General features: G+C 33.9%; 1 protein-coding gene across 1 annotated transcript in view; it reads right to left on the reverse strand.

Moving 5' to 3' along the window:
• Positions 1-19,283, reverse strand: part of ABCA13 (ATP binding cassette subfamily A member 13) — a 288,890-nt gene that overhangs the window by 233,337 nt on the left and 36,270 nt on the right. Inside the window, 5 exon segments of the mRNA XM_049777030.1 lie at positions 2,052-2,173; positions 2,885-2,964; positions 4,088-4,251; positions 6,185-6,303; positions 11,366-11,475. Coding sequence (XP_049632987.1) covers positions 2,052-2,173; positions 2,885-2,964; positions 4,088-4,251; positions 6,185-6,303; positions 11,366-11,475 — 595 coding nt within the window.

Genomic DNA, 19,283 nt, shown 5'->3' on the forward strand with positions numbered 1-19,283 from the left:
TAAGTGCAAAAATAAATGCAGGCTATTAATTTGTTCAGTACCCCAATACTACTGTATTCTGTACATGTTACTAGCAGCTAGATGCACTTTGATGTGATAAATTTGCAAACTGACTGAAATCTAAAGTGATCATGCTCATAAGACAGGGAAAAATGTGTACAAATTATGACACTCTGACAATCCAGAATAAACTAGAGCTTAAAATCACTATCTTCTGTGTAAGCAGAAATTTGTTGCTTGGAACCTAGAAAATTTAATTTTGTTGTGAATTTCATTTATTTGGCTTAATAAAATAATGTAAGCCTCTAATAACCCTTCTAATTATTAACTGTCCAATTACTGAGGTCATTATAATGATCTGTGTTGTTAAGAAACAGTAGATATACAAGACTGTAAAAATAATCAAAACAAAAAATAGCCTACATGGCAATATCAGTTTTATGATGCTCAGCCCTTCCACGATAGAATGGCAGTGACATCTAGTGGTTACTGACTTAATTAATTTGCAAACATCAAAAATAATTCAACGCAATTCGATATAATTTCATACATGAGATACTTTCCTTATCTGACATGCCCAGAAACTCCTATACACAAGGAAATTTTTCCTTGAAGACAAGAATTTTTTGAACAATATCAGGTATCAGTTTTCAAGAATTTCTTTAAAGGCAAGTTTGGTGTGTCATTCCATAAATAATTTACAGTACTGTACTTTGGATTTTGGATTCCTAGCATCTGACCTATTTTTTAATATAAATTAAATCTAAATTAACTGATCTGTCAAGATTTGCACTAAACACAAATCAACAAGAAATAAATGAAAATTAACTTCCCATCCGTGTCAACTAATTGTTAAAAAAAAACAAGCATGACTCTATCATTCTTTCTAGCAATTTTCTGTTAGGGAAGTAAAATACCAATTTTACATACAAAATGTATTTCTCGTAAAAGTACCCGATAAAGACCCAGATTATATCATTCATGACCATCATAATTTTTTTCTCTTTTGATTCTCTATTACTATACACTATATACAATACACCAGAACCACCCAGCACTTATACTCATCTTCTTGCTTAGCTTTAATCATACGTTGAACCCATCCTAAAATAACTTGTCATCATTCATATTCATTCACAATAAATTACTATAATAATATATGGTCGGGTTCGAATCCCGGCATCCCATATGATTCCCCAAGCCAGGAGTGATTTCTTAGCACAGAGCCAGGAGTAACCCCTGAGTGCTGGCGGGTATGACCCCAAAACAAAAACAAACAAACAAATAATAATAATAATAATAATAATAATATAGTATCAAGTTGTACACAGTTATTTCTATTCCAAAAATGAGTTGATATTTCAGTTATTCATATATTTTGGCTGCTATGTACTTTTGAGAATTTGCAAACCTTCCTAAAAAGGGAAGGCATCTAGTAGTGTTTTGTGTATTAGTTTTGGAAATTACAATTATTTTTATATGTTTCTTTATAATCCAAATGCAGATGATATTATAAAATCAAAGATATAAAAGTTTGATATTTTTCTTTGATTAGTTTAGGGATAAACCTGGCAGGACTCAGAGACTGCTACGGCCAGGTTTGCTTACAGAGATGCTCTAGGAGCCATGTGATTCCTGATATTAAGTCCAGACCTCTTACAATCAAATTATACGCTCCAGTCTATAGATTTCTCTCTCTCTCTCTCTCTCTCTCTCTCTCTCTCTCTCTCTCTCTCTCTCTCTCTCTCTCTCTCTCTCTCTCTCTCTCTCTCTCTCTCTCTCTCTCTCTCTCTCTCTCTCTCTGTCTTTCTGTATCTCTCTCTCTCACTCTCTACTCTTCAGCCCTAAGGACCCAAAGATTTTGATATCAAATAATGACTTATTTGATTGATTTTTACACAGTCTTGATTTGTTATCTCATAATGGTATCAGTAAAGTAAGTAGTTCAACATCCCACACACCCATCCCTGGAGGGAAGGACAGAAAGACAAGATGGCAGTGGAGCATCTCCAGGTTCGGAAAAGCAGAGTGGAAAAGCAGAAGCAATGTACCTGTGAATGGGAAACATTAGCTTCTAAAACATTACTTAGAGTTTCATTTGAGATATGAATGGAAGATTGAAGCTCTTCGGTTAGCTTGGTGATATTCTTCATTAAATCTTTTACTTTTATATCTGAAAAGTAACCAGAAGAAAGGATATGTTATGGTAAAACAAAGACATTATTGACTGTGAAAATAATATTTGATATAAGAGAGCATTGCTTATTTCCTGCAGTAAGTCTAGCTTACTAGAAAAAGTTGCATCTTATTCCTCAAATAGGAATCAGAGGAGCAGAGCTAATGTATAAAAAAGTGATATAATACGTCGAACTGTGTTGTATTTCCTGCTCACTTGTCACTCTATCTAGTATCTCTGCATATTGGGATTTCCTGTAGAAAACATTGTTTTATTTTTTGTTTAAATTATTGTTAGATTAATAAAGACTTAGAAAAAACATTTCCCCATTAAACTATACACACTTTCTTTTAAATATATAAAACTTTCAGGAGCTTTCAATGTTCTTAAAAAGATTTCATGTTGGTACTCTAAAATTGCTTTATGAGTTTAAATGTGGAAACAGTGACTCATCTATTTCAATGTCTTAATTCTAGGAGGCAGAGCTGGACTTTATGAAGATCACAGAATGTTATCTTCCTTCTTCTTCAAGATTTTGATCTTACTTTACCAATATTTAATATGTCAGCAACTGCAATTCTAAATTTCATGGTTTTTATTAATTACCAATAGTTTAATGTTATCTTTTAAGTTTTATTTTGAGAATTCATTTGTCTGAGAGACTAAAGTTTTTCTCAATCGAGCAAATTTGGAGGAACAAGTACTTACCCCCCATTCCTGTGAAATTGTTTATAAATGCCTTCATGGGGTATCTTGACAATAAAATTTTCCCAAGGCTTTGAATAAACCTAAAATTGTAGTAAATTACAGCCAAATTAAACAATAGAAGATACTACAAATAAAGTGGAATTAGGTTTTGTTGGCAGACAGATTAAAGTATCAAACTTTAGTTTAAAAAAAGTGGAATTAGTCATACTACCTCAGTTACCCCAAGAGATGAGCTAAATAACAAGATCACATTTTCATAAAATTTCTTAGCTAGAGATACAATATCTTCCGATGTACCTGTATATTATTTTCAAGAGTATTAGAGTTTTAATACTTTCTTCTCAGAGCTCTGCCAGTTAGATGGCAGATAAGTTAGGGGAATAAATAAATATAAAAATAGTTATATTTTCTATTATATATAAGATTTCTCCTATTATTTATACTAGAAATCATGAACTATATGAGACATTGGGATATTAAGAGGTCAAATGAACATTCTGTTCTTTCTATATGTCTTTTGAAGAGTATAAAACGTCTCATTTTATCTTCAAGAAGCTGTAGACCACAAGAATACTAAATAAAAATATGAAAATGTAAGACAATTTGAAATAACTTCGTTCTATTGTTGCTACTACCATTGCTGTTGTTTGGGGGCTACTCTCCACTGTGTATAGGGCCAACACATGCTTCTGCGTTCAGTGATCACTGCTGAAAGTACACACAGTAGATCATATGAACTACTAGATGATGACAAGACAAATACTTTAGCCTTTGGACTATATTCTGGCCCTATGTTTTTACCAAAATATATAAAATTCAAGACTAGAAAGATATAGTCCATAGGCCAGCTGGGCACTTGCCTTGCATAGCACCCTCTATGGTGTCCAGAGTCTTGGAGGAATTATCTCAGAGTACAATACCAAGATTACACCTTAAGCACAGTTAGTTGTAGCTCAATATATATATATATATATATATATATCAAATTGTAATTTTGTCAATATATTGACATTTAGAATACACTATTTAACATAATTAAAAAATAATATAAAAATAAAGTCATGGAAAGTGTTGATGTTCAGAAAAATGTGGTCATGAATAGATTTGCAGCTTACTCTATTGTCTAAAATCACATTTTGAATGGGAGGCATTTTCTTAATAGAGAAAAACAGATAAAAATGTGAAGCCTAAACTCTTTCATACCTGTACATGTGAAGCTGAACATTGTCTAGTGAAGGTTTACATTCACAATTCTGATCAGTGGCATTTTTCAACATGTCCTTGAAGCTCTTCAATGTTCTAGAAATGTTTCTGCTAAGATCTTCACAATTTATTTGATGAGAAGAAAACCAAATCTTCTCCATTTCCTACAAAACAGCCATGATATCAGTTAGAAATTTGTAGTTTATCTTATCTAATTTTAAGTTCATTGGTTGCTTTTTGGAAATACTAGGTTAATGGTGAGTTTTTGCCTTATTACCTTAATATAAGAAATCGGATTAGACTATGAAGATTAAAAGTACACAAGTCTATTGTCCACATTAATCACAGAATGCTAGTGAGAACCACTGTTTATAATAGAAGGACCCCATGTTCCATTCATTCCTGGTTTGAAAACAAAATCTTCAAAATTCCCACTCAAAATCAAAGATTGGAAATAAGTTGCCTGGAACTTTTGATGTATAAAGTGGATAACTTTATATTACAATGGTTACAATCTGGCTTGGAAGATTATAATATAGCATAGAATTATTTAATTTTCCCTTCAGAATGTGGAAGAACATCCAGGATTTTCAGGGCACTAAGGGAAATCTGCTCAGGACCTTGACAAAGATCATCTGAATGCTTAGATTTATAGCCAATAGTCAGTTTTAAGACCAATTTTTAAAATATTTGTTTTATTAAAGCGTTATGATTTACAAAGTTATTCATAGTTGAGTTTAAGATATAAAATGGTTGCAGCGACAATCCAGATCAACTTCCCTCCACTTGGTTTCTTCCCATAGCTCCCCCTCATTTATCTTGACATATTTTAAAGTCTTTTTATTTTTGGTTATCTGGCCACACCTGGTCATGATCAGGGATTAGTGCTGGCTATGTTCAAGTGGCCATATGGGATGCTGGGAACTGAATCTGAAAACACCATGTATTTTAAAATCCTACTTGACAATTCATTCCTCTTAAGCCAGAGACATGACTGGTGCAAAATATCCAGTGCATGTAAATGTGGACATACAATCCTGGGATTCTGTGATTTCCTGAGCATTTATGTGATAAATATCCCCAAGCTCAGCCCTTGAGCACTTCCAAGTGTATCTTCCTTAACCCCCCAGAAGGATTCATACTATATTTTCATATTATTACAAATCTACAACATCTTCATCATCTTAAGGGAGTTTAACATGATGATGTATCTCAGCATCATGTTCTACCCTATTTTTGTGATGAATTTAGCATTCACAGGACACATGATTAGGCTGGCATTATTTTTTTGTGTCACAAAAATAAGCAATATTCAGAATTGCACCAGAAAACAGGAAGGTCTTTATTATGCTGCTGGAAAAGCAGCCATCTAGTTTCCCCTGGAGCATATTTGTGGACCAAGGAAAATTTATTCTAGAATAAAAGAGTATGCCCCAGATAAAAACCTGATTATTGTATATGGCTTTCACAGAAAATCTGAAAGGAGTTAAAATGAGTGATAATGTTTAACAAAAGAAATATCTTATTTTTAACCTTTGCTAATTTCTGTAATATAAGTGCTCTTATAGTACTATAGTTGACAATATAACTGAATACAAAACGGGATAAAAATAATCTCCAAATAATATAAATAATATAGTAACACATACAAAAATAATTAAGAAACAATGAACCTTGAATAGTGACTGTTTAAAAATCAAACATGTTTCTATAGTCTACGAAAAGAAAACATGTTTCTACTAATGTCTCTCTGTTTAAATGTCTAACTTTGATAAAAATTTAAGTGTTGGCTTTTACAAACTCATGAACAAAGCCATCGTAATACTAGGAGTGTCTAATTCTTATTTCACTGCCTAAATTGCAACAGGGGCACTGGACCATATTCAGCTATGACCATGGTTACTCTTGGCTATGCTCAGAGGTACTCTATGACGTGCCAGGTTTGACAGCATGCAAGCCAAATCCTTAACCCAAATGCCAATTTTTCAATTCAGCCGATGTTTTAAATGACTAAACAATCATGGTAAGACTAAAGATACTTCATTGCACAGACCAATAATAATCAAGGGGAGATTCGCTAAAATTTTTCTGACATACTGTGTAGTGGTCATACACCAACGTGACTCCTTGTAAAGCATATATAATGAGATGCCTTATGTCATCTTGCTGGCAAATCAGAGAAACACACAGAGTATTCTTCGTTAAGACATAGTTTTCTGTCAAATAAATAAAAAAAATAGGAGAATTAGTAAATACATCTCTCCTGAGACACTTTCACAGCCTTTTTAAAGATTCAAAATTATACAAATGTATAATGATTTATTTGTGAATAAATATGAATATACCTTTATTTAATGGAGCCTCCAAAGAAATGGTCAAAAACCTCTGCAACACTCATCAAGCTACCAGAAATTTAATGATAGAACCTAAAAATAAATTCCTTCTCAAACGTTGTGGTTCCAGCCTCTCTCTGCCATGTGTTCTGCCATATGTTGCCTATCCCATGCGCTTTCTCTCTCCAACCCAAAACCAGACTACTTTCAAACCTACTGCACTAAGCCCAGGTGGCAGAAAGTCTATCCAGTGGGTTTTTACATCTCAAAGAAAGAGGTCAGGGAAAAAAGAAGTTCAGGAAATATTTCACTTTACATTTCCACCTGTTCTGTTTTAAATTAAAAAAAAGGGGCGGAGGAGGGAATATTACAAAACTTTTGTTTTACTTATCTCTTCAGAGGTTGGATCCTCAGATCAGAACTCAAATGATCAAAGTTTAAATTGTATGCATCATTCTCAAAACAATCAGCCTTGTCCATGTCTTATACATGTTCAATTTTTTTTCATAGACAACTCTGAACATAAACATTAGAACCTTTCTGAAGATATAAATATATAGTTTGAAAGGCCATGAAGGAAAAAGTCTAACTCTGGTTAATCTTTTCCTCACTCCTTGGTGTATTATTTCTCTGCCATCACCTTGTTTCATCAGACCATTGGCCTAAGGATTTAGAAACACTGCCTGGGCGACCTCACTGTTATTCAACAGTGGTTATATTTTATTTTTATTTTACACCACATCAATAAAAGAAAGGATAAAAGTCATGCAATCATATAATTGAATCAGGGAAAGCTTTTGACAAGATTGACCATCTCGTCAAATTCATGATAAAACCCTTCACAAAATATGGTGAAAGGAACCTAACTTAAAATAGCAATGGCTTCTTATAACAAACACATAGCCAGTCTCATTCTCAATGTCAAGGCATTGAAATCAGGTAAAAATAAAGAATTTCTACTATCTCATCTTCTATTAAATATATTATTAGAAATTCTGGGGAAAGCAATTAGGTGATACAAAGATATCAAAAGGATTGAAATTGGAAATGAATTAGTCAAATTATTGTTATTGCTGTTGCCATGATAATATATATTGGTTACCTAGATTGATTGCATATCTTACCTATTGTACACATTACAACAATTAATATATCCTTTGGAATGTTTTTAAATTCTGGGGATGGCTACCCAAAAGTAGAATTACTGGGTCAGATGGCAGATCAATTCTATGTTTACTAAAATCTATCCCTACTGTTTTTATAGAGTTTGAACAATACAGCATAGCTACCATCAATGGAGGAAATTTTTTTACACCACACCCCTGCCAGCAAAGATTGTTTCTACTATATTTGAAATGTGCCATTCTTATTGTTGTCTTGATTTGGATGTCCCTAATGATAAGTGATGCTGAGAACTCGTTTTATGTGCCTACTATCAATCCACTTGTCTTCTGAATTAATTCCTCCCCCCATTTATTGATAATATTTTTACATTTGTTTTTGTTCACCTTTGCTAATACTTCACATATACTGGATATTAAGTGCTTTCCTAAAATATTGAATAAGAATAGTTTCCAGTTCAATTAGTTATCAGTTTTGCCTGATTTCCTTTAGTTATGATAGACTCTTTAGTTGGCTATAGTGCCATTTGTTTATATTTTATTTTGTGCCTTTTATAGTGGTATCAGATCCCTGAAGATATCTTTGAGTTCTAAATCCTGGAATATTTTGCCTAAGTGTTGTCAAGGTAGTCGGTAGTTTCTGGTTAGAATTGTAGGCCTTTGTTCTACTTTGAATTGAGTGTGTGAGATAAGGATGAAATTTTAATTTCTTACATGTGGTTATCCATATTTTTATGCACAATTTGTTGGAGAGGCTATCTTTACTCCATCTCATGTTCTCCAAATCTATGGGGCTTTGTTCTGAGTATTCAATTCTGATGTATTGTTCAGAATGACTATATTCTATTATCAGGCAATGTTAATCAATATAACTTTATAATATATATACCCAAGTCAAATAATAGACACCTCCACATTTATTATTTTTAATACAGCTCTGGCTGTTTATGGTGTCTTCTAAATTCATACAAACTTTGTGATTTACTTTTCTAAGTCCAAAAGGAGTGTCATCTGAATTGAACCTATATATTGGCTTAGGTAGTATAGTTGCTTTAACAATATTGATACTTCAAAAGATTTTTATTTTGGTTTTTTGGGTCACACCCAGCAGTGTTCAGGGGTTACTCCTAGCTTTGCACTCAGAAATTGCTCCTGTCAGGCTCAGGGGACCCTATGGGATGCCGGAATTTGAACCACTGTCTTTCTACATGTAAGGCAAATGCCCTACCTTCCATGCTATCTCTACAGCCTCTGATACTTCAACTTTAATATTTATAGAAACTTTATCATAATCAACTCTTCAAGCCTGAGGTAGAGATAGAATAGACTAAAAAAATCAAAAAACTGAAATCCTTTGTCATGTTTAAAGAAAAGATCAAATGGATCAAACACCCTTGAATTTAATTTGGAACAATAAACGCCCCCAGAATAGCTAAAGCAACCCTTAGGAAATAAAATAGATGGGAGGCATCCCTTTCTCCAACTTTAAGGTTTACAACAAAGCAATAATCATTAAAACAGTATGGTGCTGAAATAAAAACAGACTCTCAGATTAGTGGAATAGACTTAAGTTTCAGAAAATGACCCCAGACATGCAATCAATTAATCTTTGATAAAGGGTTGATTAATTTTTGAAATGCAAAATGCAGCAAGGAAAGACACTTCAACAAGTGGTGCTGGAAAAATCTGTCAGCCACATGCAAAAAAGAGAATGCAGACTCTATTTAAAGCCATACACAAAGGTCAAATCAAAATGTATTAATGACCTTGATATCAGACCTGAAACTATAAGCTTTATAGAAAAATATGTAGGCAAACATAGGGACTCTCATTAACTGCTGATGGGCATCTAGCCCAGCCTTTTTGGAAAAGAATATTAATATTCCTTAAAAAACTGGGCACTGAGTTCCATATGATCCAGCAATACCATTCCTAGGGATATACATGAGGACCATAAAAACCTGATACAATGCCCTCCTATGTTCATAGCAGCACTCTTTACAATCGCCAAAATCTAAAATCAACCCAGACGCCCAACAGCAGAAGAGTGGCTAAAGAAACTGTGGTACATCTACACAACGGAATACTATGCCACATTAGAAAGGAATGAAGGCGCAAAATTTGCCTTTACATGGATAGGAATGGAGACTATTAATATCAGAGGAAGAGAGATAAACACAAATTAGTCTCACTCATCTGTGAAATTTAATACAAATAAAAGAGAGTATAGTAATAATACCCAGAGACAATAGAGATTAGAGCCAAGCGTATCACAAGAGTGGTAAATGAAGTTAGAAAAATAAGTCCACAAACACCTACCATGTTAGTGATAATGATAGTGTGAGAGAGAAATAGAATGCCTGTCCTGAAAACAGGGAAAGGGTAAAGGAGGAAGGAAATGGGGACATTGGTGACGGAAAGTTGCACTGGTGATGGGGACTGTGCATTTTATGGCTGAAATCCAACTAGGAATATTTTTGTAATCATGATGCTTAAATAAAATTATGATTATTTTAAAATAAAGGAAGAAAATCTGAAACAAAGGAAGTAAGACATTTTAATTATGCTGCATTACTCCATTATATACCTTTTCCTCATAGAAACTGATATTAGTGGATATATAATTTTCCTACTAAGGTTTATGCGATTCGACCTAAGTTTGCATTGACAGATCACAAATTCATTAGGCAACTACTGTGTAAGATGGCTCTTGGAGACTGGTGCCCAAAGTAGATGCCAGCATCATTCTGAGTCTTTGTACTTGAACCAAATTGATCTTGAATTGCCTGCTAGTTTTACATCAACACTGTCAGTGTCAGATTTGACTTTGTGTCTGAAAATATTAATTCTTACTCAGGTGTAATGTTGCCTGCACGTGTATATATACCACTTAATTATGTGCCTCTCACCTGATTCTGAAAGGCAGGACCTGAGCTCATCTCATGTTAATTAAAATGTTTTAGCCTGCTGACAACACTCACTATCTATCCCATCCTTCCACAGGAGCATGTTGAGTCCTTTCCAAGTCACTGTCACATGAACTCAATTACTAGACTATCAGTGACCCTGACTTCCAGAAAAGAAGAAAGCAGACAGAGAGATCCATAGGTTCAAAGTTTCTCTAAGAACTATTTTTAAATGAAGGCAACTTTCTAACATAGCCTCGCTTCCCTATCAGGTTAAGTAATTTCCTCAATAATGACATTAAAAAGGCTCTTTCACTGAAGTAGCAAGTTGTAATGAATTTGACAAGTAGAAGATTAATAAGAAATAATAAATTTACAAATCAATCAATACAGAATTGCTTACTCTTGTAGATGTGTGCTGGATATTTTTATTTTATATATTATATAATATATTAAATAGATATTTTCTATCTTCAAGGAACAATGACTTTGCTTGAAAAGGGGAATATATGAAATCAGCATATTGCATATATTAGCAATGGTCTTGGGTTACTTCTAATAAGTGTATGAAAGTACACATTCTAGAAAAACTATCCAAAAGTTCATACTACAAATTACAACTGGGGTTAAGGCAAGAATCCTGAGACTACACCTCAGCTTGGAACAGGGACAATGAACCTTTCACTTTGATTGGGGTGTAGAGGTAAGGAGTGAGAGAAAAGGAGTTAAAAAAAAAAAAGGTGAGAGTGAGAGACCTGTAAGTTACACTAAAAAGACTGACTTATTGTAAAAGCAACTCAGATCAACAAATCAAACTGAAATCAACAAAGATCTTCTGACAAGAGAGCTCTGGAAATTGGTATAGGCTATGAGCTGTTTTTTCTACCCAAGACAGTGAAAAAGTGATCAAAAACTTACCTGCAAATATCAAGATCATTTTCAGAATCAACAACTGCACTTTCTGCTGAGTTATGGTTGTTTCTGGGGACTTTAAAGACTGCCTGAAATCCTGACACATTGCAGACACACTGAAGGGGGATAAAGGCAAAAGCATTAAGGTGGAAAAATCTATAAGCTTTGTACATAACATTATCATACAAGTATAAATCAGAATATATCAGAACAAACTTCCCTGTTTGTCATTTATATAAAACCACAGATAATATAAAACAGAAAAATTTTCTTGAAAATATTGTCCCTGATTTTAGTTTAGACTACCTTGATACAATAAACCTACTTCTATATTTTTCTATTTCTATTTTTCTATTCTTTGCCCATTCTATAGAGATGCAAAAATTTAAATGATTCAAGGATGTCAAAAAAGAGAAACAAAGGAGAAGATGTAAGTAAAATTTGTGGTTGGTGTTAGAGCATTAGAAATTATGCAAAGCTGCATAAGCACTTTTTCTTTAAACAAACACCTATAAAATTACATAAAACCAAATGTGGGTGTATGTGGGTACATATGTGTAAGTTTGTAATAAGGTGACTTTAGAGTCAATTCAGTAGTAATGGAGAAAACTATACAGAAAAAAATGATTTAATAAGCATTCCTCACTCAGAACAACTTGATTCTCTTCTATTATCCCATAATACCACAATAAATTTTCAGAAATTTCTCTTTTTTAACCTCAAATAACTTTTATTCAATTCATAGAAGAGCTTATTTACACCCCTTACAAAACTTGAAACTATACTTTCAGTTATCAGATAGAACAAACATAAAAAACATGACTGAAAAGCATTTTTTCAACCAATCAAGCAATAAAATTAACATCAGAAATTAGTGCAATAAATTTAATACATATATATATATATATGAAGAGTCCAAGTAGATGTGGATTATGGAACCAATGAGGCTAAATTGAGTGTATATATTCTTAGCTAAGGAATGTGATAAGAATCTATCGAGGACTGAAGAAATAAGCATAAATGGCAGAAAAGAATTAGTCATTTGATGAAGACTTTCACTTTTTAATATCAGATAATTATAGATTAGTCTATCAAATATAGTTATAATGGTTATTTTTATACAATAAAAAGTCTTAATTTGGGGTATTACTTACTCCCACCTTATTTAGTAAGTAGTAAAGGAAAGAGTAAAACTTTTTTCATGATTATTTACTTTGATTTTTATTGACTTTAACTTAAATTTACCTACCTGTAATACTGGCAAATTTTCAGGAAGGCCTATAAATCAAAGCTTATAATGAAATTATAAAATACATATTTATTCATTTATTTGACTATAAGATACATCTATTGCTCAAGGACACTTGCCAAAAATAAATATGCCACTCACAAGTTCAGGAAATCAACAGAAAATTAAAGAGGCAAACCTTGGCCTGACAAAGAGCTGCTCTAAGAATTTGAGAATGTTAATCATCCATTTTAGTATAAAACTGAAACAAATTCTGCAATATCTAAAGTCTCTGAAGTTCTCTAGGATCTGTGACAAGCAAAATCCAGATTCTTACTTCTAGCAGACTAGCAGAACTATATTTTGTTTTAATGCAGCTAACACTTTGTTTTGCTTTATTGGAGGGGCAATTTCTGGTGTTACACTGACACTGAGCTCAGGCATCTCTGTGATTGCAATGGGTTGGTGAGGTTCTCGTGGGACCAGGTTCTACTCTGTGCCAGGCAAACCTCTATTATCCCAAAGTTAATATTTTGTAAAAATTTTGCTTAAAATTTACTTCTTTCTAGCAGGGGTCCTCAAACTTTTTAAACAGGGGGCCAGTTCACTGTCCCTCAGACCATTGGAGGGTCTGACTCTAGTAAAAACAAAACTTATGAACGAATTCTTATGCACACTGCATATATCTTATTTTGCAATGAAGAAACAAAACAGATACAAATACAATATGTGGCCCGTGGGCCATAGTTTGAGGACCACTGTTCTAGGGGAACAATTGAATCTTATAAAAATATAAATATATATTCCAGTGAGGTCTATAGTATACCAACCAAACAATACTGCTTATAAAACCTAGTGAATGTCCTACCATCTTCCTAGGCAACGTCATTTATCTGATTGGAAACTATTTCTTCTGCTGTTTAAAATTTATCTAGTCCTTAAAAAGTGCAATTATCATGTATAAAAGGAAGACATGTTTGTTCTTTGATATTCTCTATAAGTCTCAGGGCAAAGGCAAGTTTAATGATTACAAAGAATACCTATAGATTACATTGAGAAAATTCTTGAAGTAATGAAATTATGATTTCCTTATAGTTGTGCTTAAAGAAATTCTGAGATCTTTGATGCTCTTGAAGAAAAAAGCAGTTGTATAAAATAATTTATGTACCTAAAAAGACAACAGAAAATTGTTCCTTTAGTAAAAGTCGAACTCTGAGTATATCACATGCAAGCCAACTGCCCTATCCACTGTTACAATTTAGATTCAACCCCATGGATGATAATATTTTTAATTATAGCATAGTTAAGAATTATAATTGAGCTTAAAAACTAATTTAGGAATGAAAAAATAACTAATTCTGAGTCATGTTTTAATATCATGAAAAAAAAGTGATTTAAAATTATTTATTGGGGCCAGAGCAGTGGCACAGCCATAGGGTTTTTGCCTTGCACACGGTTGACCGAGGACAGACTATGGTTTGATCCCTGGCACCCCATATGATCACCCAAGCTAGGAGCGATTTCTGAGTGCAGAGCCAGGAGTAACCCCCGAGCATACACGTGGCCCCAAAACAAAAATAAATAAATGAAATGAAATTATTTCTCATCTAAAAAGTTGAGAAAGTAAAGAAAAAGAAAATTAAATAGAAATGAAAAACAAAGTGTATAGAACTATCTTCTTGTCACCATCATGTGTATGTGTTTGTGTGATCTATAAAATATAAAACTTCAATCATTAAATTTTAGACTGGGAACCTTTGCTTATGAAAATAAAATAATTGTTAGTCTCTCTATAACCACAACTGTTAGAGTTTTTCCTTAGTAATTACCCTAAGTCTTTGTTTCTTAATATCTATTATAAAGATATGTGATCAACTAGCTCTTCATAAAATATAGCATGAGTCCCCTGAAAGTCTTATAAGTCTTCCGGTTTTCATAGGCATGTCTAGGTAGAGCAAAGACTCTAACCAGGTGACTGGAGGTTCTTGTCCTCATACTTCTGAGCAAAGTGCAGACATTCTCACATCAGGCCTCCTGGGTGAAAACTTGAATGTAACGTCCATAACTTCTTACCCCCAAATGATCAGTGTCCTGACTGATGTTTAGAAGCTTTGATAAGAGGAAGAACAGACATGTGTGCCTTCTCTTTCTTACATTTTATTTCCTCTTTATCTTGCTTGCCTTTTTTTTTTTAATGACTAATTTAGGAATTGTTAACTAGCTTTAAAGTAGCAGTCACTTGAAATGCAATTTGGTTTTAAATGAAGTTAATAAGAATAGTACACTAATAACAAATGTAGAAGGGAACAAAATATTCCTCCATCAGTGGGCCCACAAAAATTTTTGAAGGAAACAAAAATAACTTCAGTGGGTTCACATTTAGAGCAACCAGTCTTCTCCTGCCTACAAAATCATTAAGTATTGAAGCAGTGTGTTGAGGGAAAAATAAAAAGATTATTTTTGTGAATATATTCTAGGAATCAGAGCTTTGGGATCAAAGAAGCCTGAAATTCAGAAACCTTGCAATAAATCTTCAAAATATTTATATACTGGCAATTTTAATTGCTCCCATTATTTTAACTTTGCATTAGTAGTTTTAATTTGATGTCTGTAATTGTTATTATATTATTCATGTTTCACAAATTAATCCCACAAAATATGAAAATAAATGCACACATTTGGGTTTTTAATATCCACACTTTTTAAAATCCACACTTTACCCCAGAAGATCCTATCATCTCCCTTATATTGATATATAGACAAGTATCAATATATTGATTTATATATATATATGTAAGGAGGTTCAAGAATTTAAATGAAATCTGCAGATTCAGAAAATTAGAAAATAGTAGAGTCAAGATTCACTTTAACTATATATTAGTCTGATCTCATGGGTTAACCATGACCAATGTGATTTTTCTATTTTACATATTACATTGTCTATATATGTTAATAAAAAGATTCAAATCCAAAGCAAAAGAAACAGAAGCCAGTAACCACTATAGGTAGATAAAAATAGACCCAAATACTGCGAATTCATAGACTAAAGATAGTGATCACAACCCAGACGATGGATCAGAGTTTGGTCTTGGTACCTGGTGCAAATCCTCTGCATGACAGCAAGGACTGGTGTTGAAAGGGGGTCGTCAGAACCATGTTTTTGTGATTTGAAATAAAATACTTTTAGACAGCATTGAAAAAAATGTCTCAATCTGTGAGATGAGACTAACTCACAGCCCTAAACCAAGATGTTCCCCCAACTTCCTTTTTCCCTAACTCTTCTTTTGATATGTAAAAGCCCACCTGGAGTACTCAACCTTCCCCTCCAGGCATGGGGAATTGGTTTAAATAAAGAAAGGAGTTCTGGCTTTTGGCTTTGGCAGAGGCATCAGAAGGCAGAGAGAGGCCAGGAAGTGAAAAGCAACATCTCCAAAGAATCTTTTTCTGACAGCTTGGTGTATTATTTCTCCGTCGCTACCCTGCTTCATCAGAACCGTCCACCCAAGGGGTTAGAAATATGGTGTTTAGGATGAGCTCACTACTCCTGTATTTTTATTTTACAACTGATGCTTGAACATTGACACAGGACTCAGAGACCTGAAAAGTCAGGTGGGCAAGCCGCTGCTGTCATCTAAGTCCTAGACACTGTCAAATGGTCAATGTCCAGAATGGTTATGGATTTATCAACAGAAATGACACCAAAGCAGTTATCTTTGTTCACAGGACAGCTATTACGAGAAACAATCCCAGGAAGTTTCTGTGTAGAGTTAAAGATGGAGAGACTGTAGAGTTTGATGTTGTGAAAGGAGAGAGGGGACCAAAAGCTGCTGATATATCTGGACCTAGGGAATGCAGTGAAAGGTAGCAGATATGCTCCCAATCGACAGGGATTCTGTCAATTCATCCCCAGGCCCCACCCAGCTGCTTCACCATCTATAGTGGGAGAGGCCCCCTCAGGTGGACAGAAGCAGGCAACGAAAAGAAGAGAGCTGAAGACTCTGGGCAGTGTCCCAGACACCAACATCTACCATCTTTCCTCTGTGGAGGAGCTTTTTGCCAGGACCTCAGCCCTCCAACCTGAAGCAGTTTATTGAGGTCACTGATGGGATAGAAGCCAAAGAGAAAGCTTCATTTGAAGGGACCAACAAGAGGGAGACGAAAGGGTTCCCCCTCTCAGATTTCAGCTCAAAACCAAAGGCCTTTTCATCCCAGATCGAAAGACCTCAGCAGAAGGAGAAGGAGGAAATGGAGAATCCAAGCACAGCCAAAGCTCAACTGAGAAGAAGCTGTTTTTCAGAACCTCCTGCACCTGGGCTGTCTCCAAAAAATTAACTTTTTTTAGGTTAATCTCATGATCCTATTTGCATAGGTCACTATACTGTTGATTAAATTGTGTTTTATCTGTATAGATCTTATTTTTTTTAATGCACCCTTGCAAACAGAAAATTTTATATCCAACTTTAGTAGTTTAATATTAGTTTGCACAATTCTGGGGAATTGCATAATGTTTTTAGAGTTTTAAAAGTTCTCAGCTAGCCCAGTGAATATTTCCCAATTGCTATGACATTTTATTGTGTATATTATGTAGCAACTTACTCTCAAATTATATCTGCACAAATATTCTAATGTTTGTCCACAGAAATAGATGGAAAAAAATCTTGGATACTATAGACTCTTATTACAGTGTTCATCCTAAGAATGATTAGCAAACTTATTTTCAAACTATTTATATATATGCATATATATATGCATATATATATTTATTTGCAGAAATGTTCTTGTGATTTTGTTTAGAGGAGTTTATAGAAAGGAACTCGAATGTTCTATTCTCATATTTCAGTGCTCGGTGTAAGAATGTCTAAGAATTTTCAAATCAAGTGAATCTGCAGAAAGGTTCTAATGTTTATGTTCACAGAAATCTATGAAAAATATTGTGATATGTCTAAGATGTGGAAATATATTTAGAAAGGCTGATTGTTTTGAGAATGATGTATACAATTTAAACTTTGATGCCTTGAGTTCTGATCTGAGGTTCCAACCTTCGGCTGAGAAAGGTAGAACAAAGCTTTTTTAACTTTTCTCATCTATTTTGTTTTGTTTCAAAAAGAAAAGGTGGAAATATGAGATGAGCCTAGCTAACAGCCCTATTCACCAACTTCCTTTTTCTCTAAACCACTTCTTTTGGTATGTAAAAGCCCACCTGGAGAACTCAACCTTCATCCTCCTGATTTGGGGAATTGGTTTAAATCAAGAAAGGAGTTCTGGGATTTGGCTTGGGCAGGGGCTGAATATGGCAGAGAGCGGCCATGAAGTGAAAAGCAGACTGACTCCAATGAATTTTTTCCTGACTGTTCAGTGTATTATTTCTTTGCCACTACCTTTCATTAGATCTGTTTGCCTAAGGGGTTAGAAACATGATGTTTGAGGTGAGTTTTTATTTTACATAAATATATTTAAAGATAAATAGTTTAGTAGTAAATTTTAAGTTATTGAAAGCTGCTACTCTTTACTTACTTAAAACTATCCAGTACTATTATATCCCCCCCATTTTTTTTTCTTTTAGTTTACACTGCTCAGAACTTAGTCCTGCCTACGACTCCTAGAAATGCTCAGGGGACCTTAGGAATACTGAAGAATGAACCCAAGTCAGTCATGTGCAAGGTAATCACCCACAAGGCAAGTACCCTCCTATACTATTACTCCAATTCCCCAACCCAGAGATACTGCAGGTCTAATCTACACCACTAAAATAAAAATAACAAAAAATGGGGTCCAAAAAATGATAGAGCATACAATAACAAACATTACATGGATGGTTGGTTTTCCTATGCAGAGAAAAGTATGTCTAAATTATGCACGTACATTAAGTGATTTATTGCTAAAGCATAAAGGGTATCATCAAAATATTCAGAAAATAATCATGTTTATGCTCCATGTTGTGGCTCTATATTTATGTCATCTGATTGATCAGGGTGGCAATTTCTTAAAGTAAGAGAGCAGTGAAGTTTGTCACATAAATGGACATTGCTTCCATGGATTATTTATTGCTAGTATATTATATAACTTGATGAAATTTTAAACACAACTTATCTTTCAAAATTGTGTCGAGGCTGTCAAACTTTGTCAACTAATGATATCTAAATCACTCATTGCCTAATATAGCTGTTATACTGGGAGTAATCCATCTCAGGGAACCATTTTCTTTGCTCATCGATGAGAAACAAATCTCTATTACATCAAAATTTGATATTTTTAAATGTCACTACTAATTCTGGTTCTCTTGCACTATATATAATTATTCTATTCTCTACCATCTCAGTCAATGATGACTGCTAGAATCTATTCTTTTAGTTTTTAAGTATTTTATTTGTAAATCATTAACATTTTTCTTTTTTGGTTTTTGGGACACATCCCATGATGCTCAGGGGTTACTCCTGGCTATGTGCTCAGAAATTGCTTCCGGTTTGGGGAACCATATGGGATGCCAGGGGATTGAACCGCAGTCCGTACAAGCCTAGTGCAGGCAAGGCAGACACCTTACTGCTTGCACCCCGGCTTTGGCCCTAATCATTAACATTCTTAATGATGCCTAGAATAGCAAATTATTTTCAATAATTTTCAATAAACTTTGCTAAGATATATTAAAGAAATATCCATGTATTGCAACAATAGTTTAGAGTCAAATCACTCCTGCAT

Source organism: Suncus etruscus, chromosome 7 (genome assembly GCF_024139225.1).
Source record: "Suncus etruscus isolate mSunEtr1 chromosome 7, mSunEtr1.pri.cur, whole genome shotgun sequence".
NCBI classification, from domain to species: Eukaryota; Metazoa; Chordata; class Mammalia; order Eulipotyphla; family Soricidae; genus Suncus; species Suncus etruscus.